At 38.9% G+C, this 20970-nt stretch overlaps 5 protein-coding genes across 5 annotated transcripts; 2 read left to right on the top strand and 3 right to left on the bottom strand.

Annotated features, from left to right (window-relative positions):
• Window positions 1–783: 783 nt before the first annotated feature.
• BATDEDRAFT_24107 (uncharacterized protein) lies at window positions 784–2503 on the bottom strand (the record flags this gene model as incomplete). Its single annotated transcript, XM_006677848.1, has 3 exons — window positions 784–969; window positions 1186–1280; window positions 1543–2503. The coding sequence occupies 3 exons, from the start codon at window positions 2501–2503 to the stop codon at window positions 784–786; spliced, it is 1242 nt and encodes a 413-aa protein (XP_006677911.1).
• Window positions 2504–5822: 3319 nt separating this feature from the next.
• On the top strand, window positions 5823–7368 carry BATDEDRAFT_31623 (uncharacterized protein). The gene is made up of 2 exons (XM_006677908.1): window positions 5823–6970; window positions 7121–7368. Exons 1-2 carry the CDS (start codon window positions 6722–6724, stop codon window positions 7274–7276), a joined length of 405 nt encoding a protein of 134 aa, XP_006677971.1. The 5' UTR covers window positions 5823–6721; the 3' UTR covers window positions 7277–7368.
• Window positions 7369–10558: 3190 nt separating this feature from the next.
• Window positions 10559–13081, top strand: BATDEDRAFT_34848 (uncharacterized protein; the record flags this gene model as incomplete). The annotated part of the gene is made up of 2 exons (XM_006677956.1): window positions 10559–10778; window positions 10894–13081. 2 exons carry the CDS (start codon window positions 10559–10561, stop codon window positions 12897–12899), a joined length of 2226 nt encoding a protein of 741 aa, XP_006678019.1. The 3' UTR covers window positions 12900–13081.
• A 304-nt stretch (window positions 13082–13385) lies between these two features.
• BATDEDRAFT_24104 (uncharacterized protein) lies at window positions 13386–16863 on the bottom strand (the record flags this gene model as incomplete). Its single annotated transcript, XM_006677847.1, has 14 exons — window positions 13386–13520; window positions 13814–14387; window positions 14457–14524; window positions 14620–14882; window positions 14982–15042; window positions 15139–15324; window positions 15396–15448; window positions 15531–15681; window positions 15776–15918; window positions 15999–16064; window positions 16131–16230; window positions 16342–16368; window positions 16479–16613; window positions 16765–16863. The coding sequence occupies 14 exons, from the start codon at window positions 16861–16863 to the stop codon at window positions 13386–13388; spliced, it is 2061 nt and encodes a 686-aa protein (XP_006677910.1).
• Window positions 16864–17317: 454 nt separating this feature from the next.
• Window positions 17318–20835, bottom strand: BATDEDRAFT_87876 (uncharacterized protein; the record flags this gene model as incomplete). The annotated part of the gene is made up of 11 exons (XM_006678079.1): window positions 17318–17455; window positions 17683–17883; window positions 17979–18257; window positions 18335–18421; window positions 18500–18677; window positions 18747–19056; window positions 19142–19211; window positions 19296–19521; window positions 19596–19651; window positions 19733–19904; window positions 20450–20835. 11 exons carry the CDS (start codon window positions 20833–20835, stop codon window positions 17318–17320), a joined length of 2103 nt encoding a protein of 700 aa, XP_006678142.1.
• Window positions 20836–20970: the final 135 nt, after the last annotated feature.

Here is a 20970-nt window from a genome sequence, read left to right as displayed (position 1 = left end):
CAACACATGCGACATATGATGGAGTGTGTAATTGCAGTTTGATTGATTCAATGTTGTGTTACGACATGTGTTACAACATCAGTCACCATGTGTAATATAGTTTGTATATCCAACAACACATTGGAGTGATTGATTGTCGCTCCGATCGATCGAATGTCAATATGTTTGTACAACAGTTTGGTACAACTGACTGTCCATGGATTATTATCACACGAGTCAATGCTGACCTGATTTGGGATATTCAGTGTTGTTGGAATATCAACACAACATCAACACCAAACATCATATCGACACTGCACGTTGATGTTGATGAATGCAACATGAATATTGAAACAATGCATCACAATGCGTACAAGTCGCAGATTGCAGTTCAAACTCAATGCAAAATACACATTGTTACAGTTTGGTCATGAACAAAGCGATACGCACAATGTGCAGTTCATGTCTACAACTCGACTGATTGTTAGACAACGACCATTTGCATCGTTGAACAGTAAACTGATCAGTAAATGACCATCAAATGCATGGCTTGGTATCGACATTCAAGCAATCACCATGATTGTAATATTTACAAGTTGTCCACAAGTTGTTCACAGACGACCATCAATTGACAATGACATGCATGTGTATGTGCATGGTTGACTATACAGTATACTACATGAACCAATATACATCATGATATAATTGTTATTTATCAAAACATTCCGACACACTAGTCAAAGCGATCATCTTGTTTGACACACTGTATTCAGTACCATTTGATCAGTGTCGTTGAGCAACAGACTACGGATTGTATTGCACATCTTCAAATCCATAAACAATATCAACAGTAAAGTTGCATGACAACGACTCATTCAGCACTTTGAGACATGATGTCGTAGTGTAACATTTTAATATAAATGCTTTGGCATTTTGTTTGGTTTTTGGCAGTTGCAGGCATTCCGTTTGGTCAATTCCATTGATTATCGACTACACAAGTATGTTGTCAATCTGGTCGATTCATGTATTCAAGACATGTTCCAAACACCTGCGTTGTTATTTGATCCAGTCGGCAACGCGATCGTGTTCATTCATGGATTGTGAATTAAACTTTGGTCACCACTTGTGTCTTGTTATATTCCAAATGTCATCAGAATGTATCGACTTGTGCAATCTGTGTTTCAACGATTCGTGGTTGCTGCTTACATGCGTGCAAGGCAAAAAGTGAGCTACATAAAATACCAGAACAATCCACGGAAAACAATCACAAACGAGAGCAAGGAACGTTCCGATGTGGATTTCTTTTTGATTATACATCATTCACTACCAATATCAATACTGGTTCCAATATCAACAAGTTTCAATATATCGGTTGTAAAACAATCATATTGATGCAGTATCGATCATCAAAATGGTGTTTTTTGAAGCCATTACACCATGACATTGACTCGACACAACTATTACTGTAACAGAAACCAGTCTCTTGTAATGAATACACAATTTTATTGAGTATTTCAATGATCAAAATAGCACTCGATTCCATCCATTTCTCGATATTCTTACTCTGGTAATCGACAGGAGTACAGCCATCATCATCATATGGACAATATTCATCATCAAACTCCGCACCACCAGCCATACACCAAATGAGACATGCTGTCTTGTGGAACTCTAGTGCGTTCCTGTTTGGTAGTCGAGTGAGATTGTTGTGAATGAAATACAATGTCATTTCACTGTTGGATTCGACTGTTTGTCGATTGTCAGTCCATCTCTTTTGCCTTGTTCTGCGGATAACTTTCAAATCTTCAATTGTCTCAATCCACTTCTTGTGCTTGTCACTTGTCAGATCATTGATCACCAGTTTGTCATCCACTACATCCACATATTGCTTTAGTTTACCAAATTGGTCATGGCACTTGATACACAACAACAGTCCGTTCTGTATTTGATGTTTCTGCGTCAAACCAGATCGTAGCAGGATGGATGGTTCGTTGTATGCCATTCCAATGTTCTTTTGGGATATGATGTGTGCTCCTTGCAAGGACAGCTTATCCCAGCAAAACAAGCAGACACTGTCTCTCTTCTCAACCACCTTGTTCAAGTCCTTGTGCTGTAGCTCACTCACTTTTGCAACATAGTCCAGATCATCAGCAGAGTTGGTTCTTGATGTTGGGTTTGATGAAACTGGAGTGTGACAGCTGGATGAATCGTTGTAGTCTTTGTGGAATGGCAGTATGTAATACCCAAACATGTCATCAATGAATGTACAATGATGTTCTGGGTCTGACAACTGGATCTTGGTTGAGAATTCCTGCTGCTCTGCAAATTGGTTGGCAGTCAGCAGGTTGTGCAGTCGAGTGATGTGTGAGGTTTCTCCCTCTTGGATGATTCCCAAAAACAAACCTCGCCTGTTGTCATCCTGCCATTCAGACTTGACTCTCTGTGTTGGTATGGCTTGAGTGCTGATTTGGTAGTATTCATTCAACAGTTGTGTTGTTGCTGTCTTTGTTGTTTCAATATTCATTTGATGTTTTTTGACAAAAGAATGAAACTCGAACCAACCAAAATAATTGCAGTCAACAATCAAATTGGACAATATTCACCAATAATCTTTTAAACTCGTACAGTTTGTACAGTGTTGTCATGAAAGTCATGGTTTGACACATTTTCATCAAGTTACCAGCGAGTATCAGTGAGTATCAACCAACAAAATTGGTCTTGTTGGTCGATACACTACTGATGCACTTGCATATGAAACTGTACGAATTCAATCAATGTTTCTTGCACGGTTGTCAAATGTTCAGATGAAATCAATCTCATGGCAGGACACAAAATGTGACATTATCAAATAACAACCAATACTAAACAATTGGGTTACCACATGATGGTTCATTCGGAATGCAAGTTGAATCCATTAGTGGTCATTGATACCATCAAGTGTATTGTCAAATACACAATGGTTTGTAATGGTAAATTGATTTCAAACACATCACCGCTTATTTATCACTGGATACATATTTGAAAATATCCAATATCACTTGATACTGAATGTCCAAGTGTCTGCTCAGAGTTTCTCACAATATTGACGATATTACAACAACATGCTGATTCAAATTTGGAAAAAGTAACATTGGCTTGTTTAATCTTGAATTACTGAAATCAATGGTTTACAATGATCCGATCATGTCAAATATAACCGATTGCAATTATTTTGGAATCATGTCAGATTATGACAATCTGTTCGAGTTGTTTGAGCCAATACAGTGTGATGGAGTGATGGAAATACTCGAAATACACACAATACAACTCTTGTAGCAGTGTATAAAACTATCAAGCATGACATGGTATGACATGGTATGAAGGGTGTGGATTAGACTTGATAACAATGTGTACGATTTGGACTTTTAAATTCGGAAATAGCAGCTCTGTTCCAACATCACATTGATTGTGAATGTCGATGTTGTTTAACCTTGTACAAATGACCATTTCACATGCAACTTTAGCCTGATATCGAGTATTTTCAAATGAATGCAACCTTGCGACACTCGCTTGACTTGTTTGGCTCGGATTCTGGTTGATATTTACGATATCGATGCAAAGTTGCATTCCAGAATGAATGTGTATAATCTGATGTGGGCAATCGTTTGGTTTCATTGTTATCAGTCATTGACACCAGTGATTGCATTGATTGCAAATAGTAGTCCAAGTAATCATGCATAAACAAATACCAGATAGTCACTGATAAACTGATGGTATCCAATGTATACATGACACATTGTATAGTTCCATTTAATTGCCAGCAATGTGTGATTGGATTACTCGAGTCATCAAGCAGTTTTCAAGCAGTTTTCAAACAGTTTTCAATCAGTTGTCAAGAACAATCAAGTCATGTCCAATAAACTGTCTGATGTGCAGGTGTTTTGGCATTGGTCCGTTGGTCCATTAGTACGATTGTTGGTTGGCAATTCGGACTTGTAAATGACAATTGATTCTTGATTGTTGCATTGGTGTCCATATGTGTCCATATGTGACTCATTGTATACGGAACAGGACTGACAAGTGTGTCTGGATTGATGCCAGACGATACAGCCTATCCAACAAAAAGTAATACATTGATCGTGTCTGTGTGGTAATAAGCTTCATAACTTCCACTTCTGAATGTATGCGAATCAACTTTCAAACAACAGATACGTCCAATGACTCTTGCAAATGCATTGATAGAGTGTTGTTGAATAATTCGAGTGTTTGCAAATCAGCATCACTGGAAATAGTTACTGTTATTCAGACAGTCAGTTGTAATACTATCCACGCCTCATATCACAGTTCTAAACTTTTTAAAAACTCTTGGTCAACAGAGATATTGCCAACATCAAGAGTTAAATGGCACTTGGAATTTCAACCTCGGGAACACTAGATTTCACAAGCGATAAGCAAAATTTCATTTACAAATCGACAAAAACAATTTGAATCAATCAAAAAGATACAAGGCTTATTCAGCACGACGACCGGAATGACCATGTTCCTTGCGGAAAGTGGTGGAAGGTTGGGCGTTGATCTTGAACGAGTTGATAGTTGCACCAGAGAACTCAACGGCACCATCAGAAGTAAACTGCAGAGAAACTGAAAACTGTTCGTTTTTGGTAACATATGGGAATACACCTTTGACGGTTGTATTCAAACCAGACACGCCATTAAACACAGTCTTGTTGTCTGTGCCAATGGAGCTTAGCAAAAAGTCTTTAGCACCGTCCATGCTATTGACAGTCAAGTAAATAAAGTCGTAGTCGGGTTCAGAGTTAAGGTTAAGATCGAGATCAATGTTGATGTGGGTGCTAACTGGCGCGGTAAAGAAAGCTTCAATGGAAGAATCGACATTGTCAGCATACTTGATACCATTGCCAATAATATACTTTCCTGACTTATTCCATCCACTAGCAGCAAGGGTTTGAGGGCCGTTGTAGATACCGACAGCGGGAGTGATATCCGAAAAAGTGAAGGGGTTGGCGACAAGAGGGATGAAATCAGAAGTCTTGGGAATATAGCGGATGTTACGATAGGTTTTAACAACTTGTTTTCCGGCAGTTTTTCCAACAAGAGTAATGCGACTATAGCCCAAACCGTTAATAACTGGAGGAGCCTCGATCTGAATGTTACGATCGGATGGAGAAATTGTTTGCTGACCAGCAACAGTTTTTCCATCTGCCTTGAACACAGTTATTTCTTCAATGCCAGCAACTTCGGCTTTGATACTCAAAGGACCAACAGTGGTCTGAATATTCATTGGTTCGGCCACAAAGTGCAGCTTGTTTTTGCCATTCTTCTCACCGATACGAGTAAGACTGTCCGAGATACGGTCGTACTGGGAATTGGTAGTTGTGTTGGGAAGAATATCGGACAGACGCGGACGAACAACAAAGTCGGACGTAATACCAATATCCTCGATGATTTGACCAGCATAAAGACCATTACGGACAGGTTGACGAATTCCGACAGACAAACGGTTCATGAATAAGGAGTTGGTTGGTGTGTAGGTCAACTCCTTGGTAAAGGGGAACATTTTGAAGTCGGTGGGGTCAATCTGCATCAAATAGGGGTTGAGCTGGAATACATTGGCACCACCAGCGCCAGTTTGGCCATCCTCGCCGAAAATAGTGCCAGTAGCAGAATCCTGGATATTGGCGGATAACATATCACAGGCCGAGTAGCATTCGCCGTTGTTGAAAATAGCCATAGGACGAACATATACTTGACCGTAGGTGTTGTATGACTCGGCAGGATCCAAGAGAGCGGTATCAGTATATCTGCTGCCGGGCTTGGTGCTGAACCACAGTTTGCTGAAAGGATCAGCAGGATCACTTCCATTAACGAATATGTTATAGGTCATGTTGTTCATGAGGTAGCGGAAACCATATGGTTCATAATCAGGCTTGAAGAATTGGGGAATAGCATTGGCAAGGTAAATAATACCACCGGGGTTGCTACGGATATCCAACACGACGGCTTTGGTGTCCTTGAGCACAGTAGTGAGAAGGTCACGAATATTGCGAACAGCCTGGGGAACAGCATCCTGACCGGTTTTGGGGTCTTTGGGTTCAAAATCGTCCAACCGAATTATACCGAGATTCTTGGTTTTTGGTTTCCAAATGGCGTATGAGACGGTAGTAACATTCGCGGGGTGGAAAGCAAGGGCAGCATCAGCTTTCTGAGGGAAAATGGAATTACGCGCCTCGGTAAATTCCTCGTGGTTGATCTGTTTGCCTTTGGGAAACTTTTTCTCACGGATAGCATCTATTTGGAGCTGACGCTCATAGTCGTGGTGAGTGGGCATCATATGCGAAGGCAGAATTGGAGTACCAGGAAGAGTAATGTTGGTGAGCCCCTTGTACATGTTACTGGAGAGTGTCCAGCAAGCATTATTATGGCCCGACACATATGGAACTTTGACAGTATAAATACGGTTATACTTTGCGCGCGCCTTGAACTGCAGAGTAATGTGATCATTGGTGGGCAAACGGTTGATTGAACCGTAAATAGTTCCAAGGAAATCAAGGGTAGTGCGTTGACCACCAAAATCATTGGCACCATCGCCAGCCTTGAACTGATTTTCGGTAAACCATTCAACAAAAGATTTTCCATCAATAGTGTGAAGTTCATCACCAAGCTTGATTTTGGCGTAGTCCTTGCCCATCAATTTAAGGATGTCGGGAATAGTGGTGATGTCAGAAACAACCACTTTTGGTTTATGGCGAATATCAGGATCACCTTCAACAAGCTGATAGCTAAGACCAGTGGTTGCAAAGAAACAGCGGTAGGGAGCGGGCTTGAAAAAACGAGTGTGCTGATCACGAATCATGATAAAGGCATCGTTAAGCGATTGCTGGAGCTCTTCGTCTGTGATGCTGGCGATTCTTTTACGCAGATCTTTCATGATGGGAGTAGGGTCAGCGGCTTTGCCATAATTTTTGATTTTGGAGTCACGACTTACCCAAACCTACAATCAAGCGAAACTCGTTAGAAGATATGCAACGGGTATGAAAACGATAGAGTTTGGTAAAACAATAAAGGTTGATTTCATTCACAGATTGATAACAGGATTTGATGTTTAAACCACTCAGCATGAATACAATATCAAAAGTCTTACATTCAAGATGCTTTCAGCATTGGACAAGACGACCTCACGCTGAGCCGGTGTATTGGGCATAAATACAAACCTTCCAGCATCTCGATCATCCTTGATCAAGTTGAATGTAGGATAAACAGTGGCAGCACTCGATACAGACGACGCAGCGGCAAGTAGAGCAACGATTGCGGTGCAAAGCATCATATATATGAAAAATGTAGTTTAAAGTGTAGAGTTCTATAATTCACGGTCTTGTAAGTACTCTAAGTAAAAACTGACAAGACTTCAAGTTGAGAGAAACAATTAATACTTTACACAACTAATAAATACAAAACTTTTATTAATCCACAACCCGCAAACTGATCGTGTTTAAAAGACTTGCATAGGCATTGGTTTAAACACGGTTTAATTCAAACGGGCAAATTGGATGCAAGAATTAAACCCGTTATGTTTCAACCACAATACCCTGACTGATGCAATTCTAATTTGAACCAAATGTAGTGAATATTATAAACCATCCAATTACAGTCATATTCACGTAAAACCAAACACTTGTGTATGATTGTCTTGAGATGAACAATAGTTTGGTATTCGTTTGTCTGCTAGAAATTAACTGTACTGTTTCTTTAAGACACAATCAAACTATAGTTTTAAACCCGCTCTTTCTTCATCCTTTGCATAGCCATACGCTGTAAAATCACCAAATCCGTGCAATTCAATCCAGAGATTAGGGTTGACTACTGATATCAATGTAACTGTACAAGCTCATACTTGTTGTATTCTAAATCTCATACGGTCGCGCTTCATTTCAAGAAAACAAAGATTGCATTTCTAGAACATGCAACTGTTGCTTTCATGACAATCACCCAATATTGTAATGCTCAGTTTGGAAAATTGGAGATTAACCAATATCAAGAATATGGTGTTTACTGGAGCTCTGGTGTGAGTATTCACTCAGTTTTTTATACAAAATGAGACAAAGGAGAAAGGCCAGTGAATTTTGCCAAGGAGGCTGGTGAACTTTGTCAGAGCCCAGTGAACACAATGTTGTCTAGTAAATTTAGTGTGGATCATCACTTGACAAGATTGGCCATTCATTATGTATTTTAACACCCTTATTTCGTGTTCCATTTTACGCGAATACGGCGGTAAAAGCATCATGTGCATAAATATTTGTTCAAGTATTCCATTGTATAAATCATTACATGTGTATACTACCAGCCACATGAAAACATAGGCTTCATGTGAGGCTCAATGCGGGAGCAATTTGCTAAGTTAGGAAAACTTGTAATTTAGATCTGAAAGAGTCAAGGTAAAGCGTATGCTATTATAGTTTTCTCACCAGACGCTACAATTTGAATTGATTTGATGTTAGCTCAAGTAAACCATCTTAAATTCTATTTTACCCAGCAAGATACTGGTGTACTTTAGTCAGTGTCAATTTTGATTGATACCTTTTTATTCCATACTTTCTATAGTTCTTATCACTAGTCTTTGCTGAATTCTCGCTACGAATGCTTTCACAATTTAAAGCATTAAAATGTTCACTTTGGGTTTAGAATCTGTCAACCCCAAACTTTCAAAATGCAAAGCGTGTGGAGCAGAATACTTTTACACTTTCAGTTTAAGCTGTCCTTGCTACAAATCGAAAACAAACCAGGGAAAAGGACTCGCTATACAAACCATGCATTGTGATTGTTATTGGAGACGTTGAATTTACACAATCAAGGAATATCTGGCACAACATTCAAAAAAATCTGTTGTAGCCTAATGTCAGATACGTGTGTGCTCTAGTTCAAGAGAACATCCCAGGAATGCAACAGTTGTTTCTATGCCGATCAGCTAATGTTCAGTTTAGGCAAAGGGAAAATTGGTTGAAATGCCAAAAATGTGAAATATATTGGAACAAGGATGTGAATACTGATGTGGACATTCACTCAGTTTTTTATACAAAAATGAGCATGAAGAAAAATCAACAAGCTTTTGTCAAGAAATTCAAAAGTCAATGCTGTCCAGTAAATTTGGTGATACCAATCATTCATGAGATTAGCTGTTTATTATAGACACCCCTATTTAATGATCCATTATACATATGAATACGACCATATGTGTAATTTTCAGCATTGAACTACTAGAGTACCAAATCAACACTTTCTCAAGGGTAAACTGAGCAGCAAATAAGCTTGGTAGATGATTATAGTGCTTCAATGATATCAAAAAACGTAGCTTGGTAGATGATTACAGCGTTTCAATGATATCAAAAAACGTAGCTTGGCAGATGATTATAGTGCTTCAATGATACCAAAAAACATAGCTTGGTAGTGGTATCAAACCGTATCCAATCGATCGGTTATAACTATAGCATGACTATTTTTGAGTAGTTGTTAAACTACAAGTTTGACACTAACTAATCATTTGAAGCTTTCCAATCTAAATCACGTATTATATCAAACACTGGCTATAACATTTTGGTTTAAAACCATATCCAAGTCTTGAATTAAAAAATGCCAACTATTCCAAATCATCAAACCATCCAAACGTTTATGCACAAGTAGCATCTCATGAATTCATTTATACTATGAGAAATATGCAGAACGATTCATTGGATATTTTTATTCCAAAAAAGTTAAATTGAGGCTAGTAAATTTCTTTTTCAAAATACCCGATTTGCTCACATGGGATAAACAAGAGAGCTAAGAAAATGGCGGAAATCCTAAAACATTGCATACACCAAAATTGTTGACAAAACCCGTTAAAAACGTGAAAATAAGGAACGGATTGATGCAAAGATGGATCGGCCAATAAACGCCTTCATAATCAATGTGCAATTAGATATACATTGCAGATGACACTCTAGCCATTCGGACGGATATTACAATGCAGTTTGCTATAGATTATTGAATTGTAATTACGGATCATTGGGAAAATCTTGGATATGGCACATTGTATGATCTTCAAAATATAAAACATATTATCCACATAAGAACAAACACTTAGAAAGCTGGGCGGCACTGTCAAAAGCAATGGATTGGTTCAACATGAGTATTGTCAAATTCTACAACAGCGACCCTCAAAATGGCATCTTAATGCAAATGTATTACTTTCTTGTCCATTTTGGTCAGGCTGTTAGTGCAAACATCCCTTAACCTTGTGTGCTTGCAGTAATACCCTGCATGAACGCCTCAACGAGATCGTTATTAACATATCCGACACCCATTTACTCAGCAGATATTTCGCGTGAAAATTTACAAAGAATCACGAGGATATCACATGAGCGTTTTGATGACCCGTTAATTTGTATTGTCATGTTTGACCCATTCAGATGAAACAATAGTGATGCATAACGGGAATGCAAAAGTTGTTTCATTCTGTGTAATTGCATTTCAACCATCTGCATTCCAAAAATATAAAGCTAGCCAATCCCCTCAATAAAACTTTTCTATAAATCTTCTGTCTATCATGTCCAAAGAAAAGCAGGACGAAAGCTTAGTCGATCATGAATTAGATGTAGAGAAAGATCTTCTTAAATCTGGCGATATCGAGGATGTCGATGCTGAATATGCTAAACTGTACACAAAGGGTATTGTACCTGAGACTGATGACCCGTCTGCTCCATCTCTTTCTGTCCGTATGTTGGTTCTTGGTATCATCTGGGCCATCTTCCTTGGTCTTATGAACGGTATGTTATTTTATTTGAGATTGTCAATGCGTCCAACTGCTGAGTTGATGCTTGGTCGCGATTTGATCCAGGTTGAAATATCTGGCAACTAACGTTCAATTGGTATTACAAACAGGTATTTTCTCTTTCCGTACCAATCCATTTGCTATTAGTAGTAACGTTGCTGCCATTCTGTCGTACCCTGTCGGTATTTTCTTGGCTGCTGTTCTTCCCCGTGGTATCCTCAATCCTGGTCCTTTCACCATCAAGGAGCACGTTCTCGTGTACATGCTTGCCTCGGCTGCCGGTGGTCAGCCATATGCTATTGAAAACGTTATTGGTCAGTCGTTCAGCAAGTTCATGGATGACACCAGTGTTACTTTCTGGAACTCGATCCTCTTCGTTCTTACTACCCAAATGATTGGCTACGGTCTTTCTGGTATGACTCGTCGTTTCCTTGTTCGCCCCGCTGCCATGTACTGGCCCACTGCTCTTTCTACTGTTGCTTTGTTCATTGCATTCCACGAGAAGGAAGAATCTGAATCTTCAAAGAAAGTTGGTGGTCTTTCCCGTTATGGCTTCTTCTGGCTTGCTTTCTGTGTCATGTTCATTTACCAATGGATCCCCACTTTCTTTGCCCCCGCTCTTGGTGCTCTCTCCATTCTCTGTATGATTCCCGGTGCCAGCAAAACCACTCGTTTCCTTGGATCTGCTTCCCCAAGCGCTGGTGTCGGTATTTTGTCGCTCTCGTTTGATTGGACCATTATTGGCTCCGGCTGTATTTCCGTTCCATTCTGGGTCATGTGCAACATTACCTTTGCCGCTGTCATTCTTGGATGGATCGTTGTTCCTCTCCTCCATTTCAACAACACCTTCCACAACCCTACCTTGGTTGGATCTTATGTCTTTGAGGATGGATCGCCTTTCCCCGTTGTCAACTCTCCAGGTCTTTACAGCAGAAAGGGTACTCGTGTCAGAGCTACCTCGTTCTACAACAAGCTTACCTACGATCTTAACGAGACTGCCTACAACAAGGTCGCCCCCGTTTACATTACCGAAATGTTTGCCACTACCTATTTCATGTCGTTCTTTGCCTTGACCTGTGGTATTTCTCACGTTGCTCTCTGGTATCACAAGGACATTATTCGTCAAACCAAGGAGATGCTTTCCCAGGTTGATGAAGCAAAGATGGATATCCATAACGAGCTGATGAAGGCTTACCCCGATATTCCCGAGTGGGTTTACCTTACATGGCTCGCGTTCTGGCTCATTGTCATGTTCTTTGTTGGCCAGTTCACTCCCTTCAGACTTCCATGGTGGGGTGTTATTTTCGGTCTAGTGATTGCTTTTGTTTTCCTGATCCCATACGGTATTATTCAAGGCTCTGCTGGTCAACAGCTTGGTCTGAACGTTATCACTGAATTGCTCATGGGTCTGTTCATTCCCGGCCAAACCGTTTCTGTCATGACCTTCAAGTCATACGGTTACAATATTATGATTCAGGCGCTTTCTCTCACTTACGATCTGAAGGTTGGCCACTACTTGCACATTAATCCCATCCACATGGTTATTGTCCAGCTTATCGGTACCGTTATTGGAGCAGTCTGCAACACCGCCTCTGTATGGATTGCCATTTCATACTTCCCTCTTGATACTCCCGAGTGGACTTATCCCGGACATACCACTTTCTTCAACGCTGGTGCTATTTGGGGTGCTATTGGTCCAGCACGTTTCTTTGGTTCTTCGTCGCCATATTTCTCGCTAAACATTGGTTACCTTGTTGGCGCAGTTCTTCCCGCTCTGCCATGGCTCATCAACAGATCATATCCCCACCCGTACTGGCGTTTCATCAATTTCCCCGTCATGTCATACGCCCTCTCTACCGGTGTTAGCCAGTCTTACTTGATCATGAACATTCTGCTTTCCTTCTTCTTCATGTTCTTCCTCTTCACTTACCACCACGCTTGGTGGACAAAGTACAACTACGTATTGGCAACTGCCTTTGACTCTGGATCTGGTATTGCTGTCTTGGTAGCTACTCTTGTTGCTATGCAGATTACCATCCCTCTGTCTGCCGTCAACCCACCCATGGTTGACTTTTACTGCACTGGAACCAACTGGGACAATGCGCAGTTTCAATAGTTGATTATTGATGTGTATTAATCCTTGCAATATTTTTGCCTAGATTGTTTAAAAATGAAATTCTAATTGGGTTGATATAGATAGTTGTAAATTACAAATGGAGGGATTTGATAAAGGTTTAATCTTTGCAATGGCGTGTCCTACCATTTTATTTTTTGAAATAAACGAATCATGGTTTAATGAATTCAAAGCCAGATCCACTATTGGAATAATGGTCATACCAGTATCCAGAATAGCCATAGCTGAAAATCCGTGTCCTTTACAAATAGCATCATGGTTGTACTTTATAAAAACAAGATTTTCAACTGGGATGCATGATACAGTGAGTTTGTTGTAGTTGTCTAGATCAAAAAATGATATGAACAAATAAAGATGGTTGAATTACAGTCATATCCATATAAAATAAAGCACTTGTATTTATTTTGCAGTCAAGAACATGTTGCTTTTCTACTACAGATTGACTATTTTTTAATAGATACTCTTGATTCAAATTTTTTTAAATCTGCATTTCTTGGTACGACCACCAGACTCGTCCGTTTCAATCCAAATATTGAATTCAATTGTTTTGATGTTGTCAATTAAACTCATTTTTTGTGCTTTGATCTCGGATACGTTTGCGTTCTAATTGGTATTCCATTTCATGTAAACATATTCAATCCAATAATAGTAAAAATTGTTACGTTTGTATTAAAAATAGTATGAAAAAACCTCGCAAAAAACACAAGCGCTAGTGGTTTAGTGGTAAAATTCATCGTTGCCATCGATGAGCCCCCGGTTCAATTCCGGGCTAGCGCATTTTTACTATTTTGATCATTACTAAAAACAGTGCTCAAAAAACTAATCCAGCAGTAAAAAGAATAGTAGATGCATTGTAAAGACAAGTAATGGTTTTAAATTTCATTTGTTTAATCTACAAGCCTAATCTGCCTATGACCCTGCTGAACAATCTGCACATGATCATGTTGCGCACCACCACGACTCGTACTTTCAACAGGCTTGTTTATATCAACATTGGTCATTATAGACTTTCGCACTTGATTGCGTTGCAGTCGACCCCGATGCCGCTGACCAGATTTAAAAGTGTTTCCTGTGTCAATCACTTGTGAACCTACTTGTGTTTTTTCAAACCCCTTTGTTTGCAAAGAAGCATATTTGGACGTGGCAGCAGACTGAATCACACCCTGTTGCTGCATTGGCATTAATTTTATCTGTCTAGACTGAGATGACAAGGAAGATTGGTGATCGGATCGTTGAATGGTGCCTGACTTCAACCCGTGTCGCTTAGAAACTGGCTTGCTATTAGATTTATGATGTAGCGCGGCCGTACTTAGTTTTTTGTGGAGAATAGTAGCTGACGTAGTTGCTGGAGTATTTATACCTCTTGCTCCATTCAAAGTATTTTTTTGTCGTTTTTTGTTATTTTTTTCAATCGCACTCGTAGGCTTATCAACAGGCTCCAGTTTAGCTGCAGTGTTTTGAGTAGTGGATCTACAAAAACAACATATAATCAGAGTTGGCAAATAAAAAAGCATTTGAATCAAATGATTTAAACCTTACGATTTTGCCAAGTTCCACGATAGATTTAAATCTACAAGCTTACGTGCATGAGCAGGTTTAAGCAATTCCTAATAGTAAACACTCGACTGGTTACCAATCTATATCCACCAATTGTTGATATATGTGCAAATTAAAACTGCCAGATCAGATCACCTTAACTCACCATGATCATCAAATAAATGTTGCTAATGCATCGAAGTGACCGACTCAAACGCATCGTAGTTTCAAAAAGCTCGCGATCTGGTTTGGTCATGTTGGCAGGATCTCCGTGTGGAGCTTTGTATGCACTGAGTTGTGATGCAATAGCATTCTTGGCTGCCTGGGTTTCAATGTACAAGGCACGAAGGCGAGCAAGAAGTTTTTCAGACGTAATTGGAGCATGTCCACTTTGTCGATCACATGTATACAATACGTATACTATTGGCTCTATAGTTCCAAGCATATCGTTTCAATGCATAAAATGTTGGCGATAAGTCAAGCCAAACAGCAATCAATCACATCATATTCGCAAATACCAAGACTTACCGCATCTCATTAAATCAATCTTGGACTGTCCAATCGTCACCATGTCATCCGTAATTAAATACTGGACAATTTTATATTCAACAAAAACAATTCCCAATAAACTTTGTAAATCAGACTATTTCCAAAACCTTATATTCAAAACCAATCAGCATCTTACATTAATGGCTTGAACTACAATTTCAAATGTAGATTTGAAAAAATCTACAGAACGTACAAAAGGAATTAGGTCTGCAACTAGTTTGAATAAATTAAGCTGTTGTTTAGGCTCAAGATCTATGAATTTTCCATTTTGAACAAGTCCTGTAAAAATAATGTGTAGCAGAGAATGACTTGATCCACCATTCTATACGGTATAAACATTGTTAGGATTTCTAGAATATACGATTTAATCGGTTTTCAGTAAACAATACATACATTATATATTGCGAGGTTGCGATTGGCGTGTGAAATAAGCTTAGGAATCAGCTCTTTATTCACAGTCTATAAAAATCATTTAAAACCACATATATTTAGCATCTTAAATACAACAACACATTTCAAACAAAATACTTGCGCTAAAAGGGAGTTGCTGCCCAAGTTGGTCATCAAACATGGTCAGAATCTCTGTCTGATGTTTCGGCGTGTCAAATGCATTCATTAGTCTAAGAAGCATAAATGCGTTTTTTGTATCGACGGGCTCGACAGATTGCATACTGGCCAACTATTTTATATGAATCAAACCATTTTATCTAATCAACCCTAAATGCTCAGAATCATAGCATAATGAAAGATTTAATGCATATTAAGAACAGTACCTTGATTAAAACGGTGACAAATTTCGATTTGAGCTCAACGGCAAGAGTCAAGGTGCCAACATATGCTACAAGAAATTGGAGAAGTTCTGTTCGAACAATTGGCACACCGTTTAAAAGTTGGGACATGACCGCTTCAAATGCAACTGAGGTAAAATCAATACATTGCATTGTCATTAGAAAAACATTGCATTATCACGCAGTACAAATAGCTAATTGTGAATACCATTTGGATGCTGAACCAATATCATTTTTAAAGTTTGTCGAATAATGACTAGCTCGTCTTCCTGTTCTGAAATTTGCAAATGCATCAATATGTAAATCAAAAAAATCAGCCATAGTATAGATAATCAATTACCTGCTTGTAATAATTGGCAAAGCGCATCAGTGACACTTGATGCAAACTGCTCAGTTTCTTTACAAAACCCCCACAGATTCTTGATGGACTCTTTTCTGATCTAAACCCATCAGCATCATGTAAGATGAAATGACTAGATTCACATCATGTGCTTCACGCTACATAATGAATCCACGCTTCAACGGACTTAATGATGGATATGTTTATATACCTGAATATCTTCATCCTCGCACAAATCCTATTTCCATAATAAAATCAAAATTGCACAGTACCACCAAGAGTTAGTGAACAGCGTAAACTTTTCAACCTCAATCTTTGATCACTTGTCTGTAAATCTGATATACTTACCAACTGTGTATTGAAGGCTTCCTCAACCATGGAAGGAAAGCTAGACACATATTTGGGAATTACTGAAGCAGCCATCAGCTTAACCTGCTGAACTTGCTTTGCAGCCTTGAGAATAAAACTAAATGCATCCACTCTCTATCAAAACAAAAAATCAGCAGATGGTTCAATATAGATAGCTCGTAGGGTTCATCAATTGGTATGCAGCCATGCCAGCAGAAACACATTGATAACCCCGCTGGCTGATAAAAAAGGGAATTGGTTTGCTCGAATGATGAGTTGAACTGACCAGCGCAGGATCAACCGCATTAAAAGTGATGTCCATAAGAGCATCCGTCGCATCGTAGAAAGCCTTGACAGTGTCAGCAACAGACAGATCCATGGTCATATCAGCAATATTCTTGACTAGAATCAATCCGTCGATTCCTTCTAGTCAACACGTGTTGATCAAATTCACTTTCAAACTAATTCATTCGCATTACAGCCAAAAGGAATGAGAATGCAGAATATTCATTTATATTTCAAATCAATTTCATCATGTTTTCAAGCCATTCTGTTAAAATCAGGCAGGCAGCTGTTTCAGCAGGTGTTAATGCAAGTTCCTAACAGACTGGCCGTGCCAACAAGTCAAATTGTCGCCGCGTTTTACGAATAATGGATGCTCTTGCTATTCAAATCAACAATCTACCAATATTTACAAGAACATGATACACACAAATGGCAATCGTTGTTAACAGTTTTTCATTCTCATTTTTTTGATTCTTCTCCACCATCATTCCCTTTGTTGCTGACTGTGACCCAGAATCAGTCTGGATCCATTCCTTGCATTCACCACATGGAATTTAATGGCCCTTTCGTTTTTGTTTCTTAATATGGGCACGCATTGTACGCTGCTTATCAAACAGAGATCTTTGAGCCTTTCCACGCACCTCTCGCTTGTGGATAATCATCATAAATGCCTTGTTTCTCTTTTCCTTGACCTGATGTATCGTCGAGTTTAAAAACATGTCAGAATGATTGATGCATGTATAGAATATAGCATAAAATGGGATATACTCATGCCTTGTTAGTCAAGGAACTACGATCCTCTGCACCGCGCTTAGATCCAAATTCTCGTCCTTCTCGTCCAGCCTATTAATGCTCAACAAAATGGTCAGATCTCTAGTATATTGAATAATTCAAACTGTTTTTAAAAGTTAATATATACCTTGACCGTTTCCATACGAGCAGCATAGTCCATCTTTTTACGATTTCCTGAAATAATACGAGACACATTAACAATGCTTGGGTCATTGTCTTCAGAATCGCTATCCAGCTGGGCTTTTGCACCACGCATGCCAGCCACTCGCTCTGCTTCAACCTCCATACGACGCTCGCGAATACGTGCAAAATCTTTGTCTGTAAGTAACTATAATAGATTGTAAACAAAAAACAGATGATGTGTTGGTCAAACGCAACATAAAATTTTACAAAACAGATGCAGCATATAAATGGTAGACTTACGGTTTCACCAGTGATACCAAATTTGCGCTTTTTAATAGGACTTGTGGCGAGTGCTTCCTTTTCTGATTCATGGGCCTCTTTAACTTCCTCTTCATTCTCTTCTACCTCATCATCATCACTATCTTCCTCGTCCTCATCTTCATCTTCGTCTTCATCTTCATCTTCATCATCTTCAAGTAAAACGCTTTCCTCCTCGTCAGATACCAAGTCAAAGTCTGCCTCATCATCAGATTGATTTTCCTCGCCAGTACCCTCAGGCTCGTCATCTTCATCAAGATACTACAGGTTCAAAAGCATAGTTGAGTATGTAGGGCAATGGTAGGGTTTGAATTCAAAAAATAAAATATTATATCCACCTCAATGCCGTCAATATCGTCCTTGAGATCAATTTCACCATATTGCTTTGGTTTGAAGGTCTTGAGTCCCATAGTTGCTGCTTTTCCCTAAACGTCCAAATCACATTCAAAAAGCAAAGATCAGGACTTTAATCCAATTCAACTAAAAGTCAATTAAATACATACTCTGTCCTTTTTGCGCAGCATTTCTGGATTAATTTCACGATATAGACTCAACAATGATCTAGCAGCGTTCATGGGTCCCTTTTCGCGATGGTTTTTGTAATCTTCAAGAAGACTTTTAAGAAGCTCTTCAGGCATAGCAAGTGGACAACGAGTACAAATTTCACGAAGACCATTGAGTCTGATTATCCAAGTAGAAAATAGGATTAGGTAAAAATTTGTTTCTGTAGTAAATCAACTTCATACTTACCCAGCAGAAACAACTTCAGACGAGAAATTACACCAAACGAAATTATCTGCAATGGCTCTGACAACAGGCTCCAGTGCATCAGGCGGAACCAACTCGTGCGAGCTCTGCGCAACATAAGCTAAAATCAGAGTAACATCTTGTTGATGGGGTTTCAAGTAAGGAACAAGAAACTCGTAAAATCCAAGAAGAATCAACCGGTGCACGCCAATAAGTCGAGATACAAGATTCATCATGTGCATACGAAGTTCAAATTTAAATGCATTCTTGTTTGCCGCTTGGCGAAGTCGAGAAAAGATCTTTTCGGCAAACCCTGAGTGTTTAAATTAAAAACTAGTTAAAAACAAGATACATATATAAAAATAGTATAGTGGACGTTGGTGAATTTAATATAGTACCTTGTGGATCATTGATTAGATGAAGTGCTGAAAAATTAAATACTTCTGCTCTGGATTTACTACGTTCTTTCTACAAATCAAAATAATCGACACGAGTATAATGTCAATGATTACATTAACCGCTTCTAGTGAAAAACACTGCCAAACAACTCACTCTTTTGATTGACGCTTTTGCCTTTTCAAGCATGTGCATACGAGACTTTTTTTTCTTGTTGATTTGGAAGGCATGACGTACACTAGTGATATCTTGAGCATCCTCGTCATCCGACTCTTCTTCCTTATCATTAGTTCCAAGGAAAAAGTGTATTGCTGAAGCAACAATCTTTGGTGAGTGTGAAAAGCATGCTTCCGCAATGACATTAACAGTTTTTGCATCATTCCTTGATTTAATTTTAAATGTGATACTGTGAGTCAAACCGTACCATGAAAACTCAAACTGGATTCCTGTACTTACCAAATATTCTTTTTGTACAGCTCAATCATGACTTCTATCGATTTCTTTGCGGCGACCTGTTTTGAATGGTGCTCGTTAGTTTAAGCCCAGCTTTATCTTTGTCAAAATTCAGTGTCAAGCAAATCAATGTATCTTACCTCGTTCGTATCATTTAGCATCGTGTACATGAAATTTTGAAGGGTCTTGTTCATGGCATTGTTTTTAGACTTTACATTCGAGTTTTTGACGTCGCTGACGATATGAGAGTGAAGAATCTGACGAAGCACCTTGTCTTTGCAACGGAACAAGGTGAAGAAAAGACCAAGCAAGCTATATTAACATTTCATATTAAAATTTTGAATGCCAAATAGCCAGTTATTTACAGCCGTATTCACGTAAACGGAGTACTAAATAATAACTGAACGAATGTTTACATCACAGCTTCAGCCAATCACACTTGCTCAATCCTCAACTCTTTTTTATCCAAACCAAACATTGAGTGATTGGTATGGAAACAAGGGTTGCATTCTCAAAACATGCAATCTGTTTTTAAACTAGAACGCGAGCGTACTCAAGTCTAGGATATAGCAAATATGAGCTTGATTGAAAACAGTCGAATCCAATACCTGGATTTGTAATAAACGAATCTGATGATCGTACAATGAATGACTGCCAAAAAGCATAGTTTCAACTCAAAACTATAGCTTGATTGTGAGCAGCATATGATGGATATTGTGTTTGAAAAATTGGGTGTCTATTGAATAAACAGTCAATTTGTAGTAAAAAGTACAAGGGATATTTAACCATTGTCCATTTCGGGGCAACGCATAGATAGATACAAGTTCCATTTTACATGAATACGGCTGTAACAATACATAATTACAAATCCAATTAATACTTGCGTTGTTGGCTGGATAACTCCACGGTTCCGCATTAAAATCAATGCCTGGACCATTGTTTTTCTGATATCCGGTGCCATAAGCTGGTAATGATTAGACAGCAAGTCGATCAATTTGCCAGGAAACTCTTTTGTTTCTGCAGGATAGCAAAGAACAACATGGCTAATAAACAGAATTTGGTCGGCAAATTCCTCAGAAATGACAGAATCCTGTGGTTTGAGATTGAAGATAGCAAGAGTGGATTCGAAATGGCGTAGCTGTTGCATAAACTCATCCTTGTATGACTTGGCATCTCGCTTGATTTTGTTTTGCAATTGTGGAAGATTTGTTATTAAGCATTCTGCTCTAGTTCTTTTCACCATTTTGAGTTTGGTATTTACTAATTATAGCGGATCGCTTCAGAACCGGCCAAACTTCTGATGCGTAGATTGGATAACAATATATTTTTTTTTAATTGGAAAATTTAAACATTAAATCTTTACTTTCTTGTCACGTGT

This window comes from Batrachochytrium dendrobatidis (assembly GCF_000203795.2).
Source record: "Batrachochytrium dendrobatidis JAM81 unplaced genomic scaffold BATDEscaffold_4, whole genome shotgun sequence".
NCBI classification, from domain to species: Eukaryota; Fungi; Chytridiomycota; class Chytridiomycetes; order Rhizophydiales; genus Batrachochytrium; species Batrachochytrium dendrobatidis.
Note: the sequence above shows the minus strand (reverse complement) of the source record. Positions and strands in the feature narration are given on the sequence as shown.

Coding starts and splice junctions, on each gene's coding strand:
- BATDEDRAFT_31623 (XM_006677908.1), top strand. CDS start 6,722: ATGGCGAATATCAGGATCACCTTCAACAAGCTGATAGCTAAGACCAGT. Junction 6,971..7,120: donor GAGTCACGACTTACCCAAAC/CTACAATCAAGC, acceptor CAAAAGTCTTAC/ATTCAAGATGCTTTCAGCAT.